The 6,000-nt window shown below is 48.8% G+C and overlaps 1 protein-coding gene across 1 annotated transcript; it reads right to left on the bottom strand.

Moving 5' to 3' along the window:
• FAM136A (family with sequence similarity 136 member A) lies at nt 1–4,728 on the bottom strand. Its single transcript, XM_036334210.1, has 3 exons — nt 4,505–4,728; nt 3,491–3,631; nt 1–1,428 (listed from the first exon to the last, which is right to left on the bottom strand). Exons 1-3 carry the CDS (start codon nt 4,589–4,591, stop codon nt 1,240–1,242), a joined length of 417 nt encoding a protein of 138 aa, XP_036190103.1. The 5' UTR covers nt 4,592–4,728; the 3' UTR covers nt 1–1,239.
• Between the last annotated feature and the right edge of the window lie 1,272 nt (nt 4,729–6,000).

Raw genomic sequence — 6,000 nt, 5'->3', positions numbered from 1 at the left:
TAGAGGAAAATTAAACCTTATTTATTTTTTAAAACCAGACCATTAGGAAAATATATCACAGTCTTGAAACAGCAAACAGACAAGCTATTTTATCATTTCAAGTAATAAGTTGGTCAAAAGACAGCAGCTCCTTATCAAAACAGTAAGGTGCCAGAGCTGGGGTAGGAACACTCTATGTTGCAAAGGGCCCGGCAAAAGTGGTATTTGGTAATGGGGGGCTGCCCCTCTTTTTTCTCCCTTGATCTTCCTATTGCCAAAAGATTGTCTCAGTAGGGCTCTGTTATTTGAGGGGGCTACGTAAGCGATACTGGATTCAGGTTTCATTCCTGAAAACCAGGTTTTTTTCCCAAATCCAGTACTTCGTAACTCTTCATGAAGCAGCAACAGTTCCTCTCTCACTGTTTATTCCTGGATATTGGTATACAGCACAATCAAAACCCTCTTGCCCTTCAAGGTGGAGTACCACGGCAAGATGGTCCCGTCACTCTGCTGTAGACAGGCTTAGGACCCATCATGGCAGCCAGTGAGAAGGAAGGTCTGCTTCCATGTCCAGGGTGACATTGCCTCTCATGTTTCTGTAGGGTTTCCGAGCTGAAAGGTGTAATGTGTGAGCATTTAAATGCATGTCCGCATCTGGGACAGAAACGATATCTATCCAAAGGAACCTTTTCAAGTTCTTATCCAAACTACCTCCCTCAACTCCACATCTTAAATGAACTTTATGCCCTTGTACCTAAAACCAAACCAAACCAAACAAATACTCAGAAACCGTTTTTCCGCTTCTCAATTAGTAACCTCATGGGTTTTGTTTCACAGCTTATGGACAATGGTGTGGTAATGCTTCTGGTAAACAGGAGGATGGCAACAAACAGAAACACCTCTCCTCCCCTCCCACCAGACCACTGGCAGGTTAGAGGACATTATCAGCCAGCTTGTCGGTACCTCAGAGGGCTCTGGCTTCATTTGAGGGAAATGCTTGCTGCCAGGATAAGCATTTGCCACATAAAATTTAGGCCCTCAAAAACTCTCTGACCCAAACTTTAGCACCAGTTTTTTCCCCCCATTTCACTTTCTAGGAATAAACATAAAAGAACCCTGTCCAGAGGCAAGTGACACATGCCTTAAACTTGCTGCCATCCTTAATTTCTTCATCCCTACACTGCTTAAAAGACCAACATTCGCGCTCTTCATTTTAAACAGGTTCCTGCCCTCAGCCTCCATGGCCAATGGCAAAGACTGCTATTTCTGAATGGATGAGAGAGACTCCTTCATCTTCTTGGTCATGGTGGGAATGAGGTTCATATGGTCATCCACGCACTTGGTCACACAACTCTCCAGTTGCCGCTTCACCTGACGCTCTTTACTCCCTGCATCTATGGAGTCTTTGGCTTTGTCGTTGCAATGCATGGTGCACCGGGCCAGGCGGTCCTGCGGCAAGAAGGAAGAGAACAGAGAAGGCTGAAAAGTTGGCCTCTATTTACCGAGTGCTTATCACGTGCCAGGCCTTGTGCTACATACAGGTAAGTCTTCACTTAACGTTGTCATGGAACTGCGGTGAAACGATGTATAACGATACCAAGTTTACCATAGGCTAATTTGTATACAGGAGTCAAGTTCCTCTGGTTTCTTATCCATGTTATAACAAATGATGTTGTTTGAAGACCTGCTGTGTGTTGGCTTGACATGTATTATCCTGATGAATTAAAGAGACCCTATGGTGAAATTAACCAGGATTATCCTGACTGAAACAGAGGGTGGCACCAGAAGGGCCCAGACAAAGCATTACTAGAAAGCAGGTAAATGACAGAATAAATTGTACAGAAGCCCTTTCCAGGAAGTGAGAAGTAACTAGAGACCAGTTACTCAATTACAGAAAGACTTATACACATCTTGATTATTTAATGTCTGTCCTTGCTATAGAAAAACACTCAACAGTTACTTATTGACTATCTTCTATGTGTCAGGTACTCTCCTAATGGGGGATACAGCAATGAATAAAACAGATAAAGTCCTTGCCCTTATAGAACTTATATTCCACTAAGGGTAGATAGACCAACAAAATAAATAAGGGGAGATGTTGAGGAAACCGCTGGATATATGAATTTGGAGATCAGGAGTAGAGTTGGTCTAAAGACATGTAGTTGTCAGCAAATAAATGATAATTATAACCATGAGACCAGAGAACTAGATAGAAAAAAGGTTCAAGAACAGCCCTGGGGATTCCCATGTTCAGAGGCTGGAAAGGGGAAAAGCCGGCAAAGGAGGTCGTAAAAGTATGGCTAAGGAGAGAGGCAGAAAACCAGGAAAGTGAGGTGTCCTGGTAGCCAACTAAAGCGTTTCAAGGAGGGCAAAAGTGATGCACTGTGTAAATGACGCAGATAGGGTGAGTGAGATGAGGAATGAGAAATGACCACTGGATTTAGCTCAATGGAGAGGAGTGGCAAGAGCAGTTCTGGCACAGGAGAAGAGTAAGTCTGAGTGGAGAGGGCTGAAATGTTATACAGCAGTTCTGGAGTCAAAATTTCAAAGACCCTATTTATAAAATGAGGTGTCAAAATAAACACAAAAATCTTTTGGGGTTTCATGATTTTGGAGACATTATTCTTTTTTTTTTTTTAATATATTTTATTGATTTTTTACAGAGAGGAAGGGAGAGAGATAGAGAGTTAGAAACATCGATGAGAGAGAAACATCGATCAGCTGCCTCCTGCACATCCCCCACTGGGGAAGTGCCCGCAACCTAGGTACATGCCCTTGACCGGAATCGAACCCGGGACCCCTCAGTCCGCAGGCCGACGCTCTATCCGCTGAGCCAAACCGGCTTTGGCTAGAGACATTATTCTTATCAGCAATTTTAAATAATTTATGTAGCAGAAGATAAAAATGTATCACATTAGATATATCCATGTGAACAGAATCCCAGACTATGAAGAACTGAATAAAAATGGGCCCTGCTTCCCCCAAGTTCCAGAAAAATATACTCAGAGGAGGGGAGTAAAATGAAGTTGTGGCTACCCTTTGCTCTAGACAGGGATTTGGGGGACTCCTAGTGACCTCAGAGGGGCTTGTGAGGCAGGGAGTCAACAATAATAACACCTCATATAAATGACTGCTCTTTAGTGACATGGGTCTACCTTCTGTGTGTAGCAAGTAGGGGCTACACCCAGAGTGTGTAAATCCATAAGATGATGGTAGGATCTTCCTCTAATCTGTACGCTTTAAGACTAGTCTATTCCACTTTCCTGGGGATTGTGCTATTATATGAATGAATGAATATATGTTTTAGAAAGATCTGTACTATACAGTACACATACATATTATATTTGGCAACTACAGAAAAAAAAAAAAAGCATAGGGCTCTTGGTTGGTTATGAACTCCCTCCGTAACTCATTGTTTCTATGGAAAATATAGCGCTCGATCTCCAGTATTGTGTCCAAAATTTCAAACTCTGTGAAGACTGGTTGACCATAGCACTGGGATATTGCTCACCTGGAACTTCTCCAACTCGCTGGTAACCAGGGCCTGGGCTTGAGCCAGAGGTGCGTGGCAGCGCTCAATGCACTGGTGCACCTGCTGCATGGACGCCTGGCTGTCCTCACAACAGTCAGCGCTGCACCGGAACATGAGGCCCTGGGAAGGGAGGGCAGAGAGCGGTCAGGTAGGGACAGAGATGACCAATGAAGTGCAACAGGGGTTGGGGGAAGGTCTATATATTTGCACCTCTCCTCAGACCAGCCATCGGGACGTTAAGACCACAAACGGGAAAACTATCCTCAGTGCCTGGCAGAGTGTTTCATAGCCTTCTTGCTTCTATCTCAGTGGCAACTGTTGCCTCCAGGGCTGGGTGGACACGGAGGTGGCGGTGGGTCAGAGGAAGCCAAATTCTGAGAACCAGGTGCCCAAACCACAGAGTTCAGAGGCCAGCAACCTAGTAATCTAAGTTGCACCAGGGGGCAACCCATCCATTAATTAATGGCAAGGGAAACTCACAATCCTTTCAGGAAGGCAGGACCAACACCACAAAACATCAGGGGATCAAGGCGGAACAACACATAAACCAGCGCTCGGTGCCCCGAGACCTGGGCATGACCTGGCCACTGAGGGGCGGAGCGCTCTCGCCTTCCCGTCTCTCACCTGGGCTGGGCTTTCCCCGCGGGCAGCGCCCGTGCACAGGGGCCGGGCCAGAGGGGAAGGTGGCGGGGGCAACACCTCACCGCGGGGCTCGCTAACCCGGGTCCGGCCCCCTTCACCCCCGTGCTGGTCGGGGCGATAAACGGCCTTGAGCCTGGCGAGGACGCACACATTTCATCGGCTCGGCCGAAGCGCTAGAGTTTCTGCCGGAGGGCCAGGCCTGCTTCCGGGGGCGCCACAGCGACCCCAGGGGCCCCGACTGGGCTCTGCGGGGAGGGGGCGGCTGCGGGAAGGGGCCGGGAGTCGCGGGAAGGGGCCGGGCATGCCGGACCGCACCGCCGGGTTTCCCTCGAATCGGCTCCCGCCCGCTACCTGCATCTTCCGGATATTCTCTCTCTCCAGACTCTTCACCATGGTGTCCACCGCCTCCTGCACCCGAAGCTGCTGCACGTCCGCCATGGCGACCCCGCGCTGCACCGCGCCGCGACGGCGCCCACATGGACTCCGCGCCCGGACCCGCCCCCTCGCCGCCGCTTCCCGGGTCACCGCGGCCGTCCTTCCCTGCCCACGCCGCCGCCTGGCGGCCGAGAGGAGCAACTGCACGCCGCGCGCGCTCCCCCGCCCCCGCGCGCTCCCTCCTGCCCCGCCCGCTCCTTCTTTACCGCGCACTCCCCCGCCCCCGCGCGCTCCCTCCTGCCCCGCCCGCTCCCTCCTGCCCCGCCCTCTCCCTCCTTCCCCGCCGGCTCTCGGCGTGGACACCCCGCCCTAGCCGCCTCCGGGAACCGACGGCTTATTCGCTTGATCCTGCACCGGGCACCGCAACTGCCTTACTCCCTTCCCTTCTCCTCTTCCTCCCTTCTCTTCCAACTCTTAACACATGTTCATTCAATACGTACAATTAACGTACAGAAATATGCTCAGATCTTAGGTGTACAGCTTGATGAATTTTAACAAACCTGCTCTTTCCCAGTCTCTGCCCTTTCTCCCCTATTCCCTCACTCCCTTACCCCAGGTAACAATTGATCTGCTTTCCGTCGCTACAAGGTTACATTTTCCCTTTCTGAAATTTTATATATATAGGGTGGGCAAGAGTAGGATTATAGTTGTTTGGTATGGAAAATAACACAATAGTGAATACATAATATAAGAATAAACTCTCATAACTGTAATCCTACTTTTGCCTACCCCATATTACTCTTTTTTCTGTCTGACTTCTTCACCTAGCATAAGCTTTTGAGATCCAGCGCTGGCATTGACTCCTGTTCCTTGCCAAATGGTAGCCCATTAAACAGACATAGCACAATTTATTTTTTCATTCCCCTGTTGACATTTGGGTCGTTTCCAGTTATTAGCTGTTATGAATAAAGCGGTGACTGAACATTCTTGAGTAAGTCTTTTGTAGACATAGATTTCTATTACTGTTGGGTAAATATCTGGAAGTGGATTTGTTAGATTGTTGGTAGATGTATGTTTATGCATTTATAAAATACTAGTGGGGGATGAGAGCACGAGGGGGGGGAGGTTGGGGGTTAATGGGGGGATGAGGACACATTTGTAATACCTTAACCAATAAAGAAATTAAAAAAAAAAACCACTAGTGACTCGGTGCACGGATTCGTGCACATTGAAAGGAAATTAATTAGAAGGTGCCGGTGGGGTGGGACTGGGCGAGAAGGGCCCGACACACCCTGGAGCCATCCTCCCACAGTCCCTCCTTGGTGCCTGTGGATTGAGCAGGGTCCCTCCACCAGGCCCGTGGGGATTGGCCGAAACTGGCTCTCTGACATCCCCCGAGGGGTCCCAGAGTACGAGAGGGCACTCTGCAAAGTTGCTGTTGTACAGGGTGTGAAATGCAAGTGTGCAGTAAA

This window comes from Myotis myotis, unplaced genomic scaffold (genome assembly GCF_014108235.1).
Source record: "Myotis myotis isolate mMyoMyo1 unplaced genomic scaffold, mMyoMyo1.p scaffold_m19_p_14, whole genome shotgun sequence".
NCBI lineage: Eukaryota > Metazoa > Chordata > Mammalia > Chiroptera > Vespertilionidae > Myotis > Myotis myotis.
Note: the sequence above shows the minus strand (reverse complement) of the source record. Positions and strands in the feature narration are given on the sequence as shown.

Excerpts from the sequence above, each read along its gene's own strand:
- FAM136A (XM_036334210.1), bottom strand. The coding sequence starts at position 4,591 with ATGGCGGACGTGCAGCAGCTTCGGGTGCAGGAGGCGGTGGACACCATG. Across the intron at positions 3,632-4,504 it reads AGAATATCCGGAAGATGCAG|GGCCTCATGTTCCGGTGCAG; the intron begins GTAGCGGGCGGG and ends CTCCCTTCCCAG. Across the intron at positions 1,429-3,490 it reads GCGAGTTGGAGAAGTTCCAG|GACCGCCTGGCCCGGTGCAC; the intron begins GTGAGCAATATC and ends TTCTTGCCGCAG.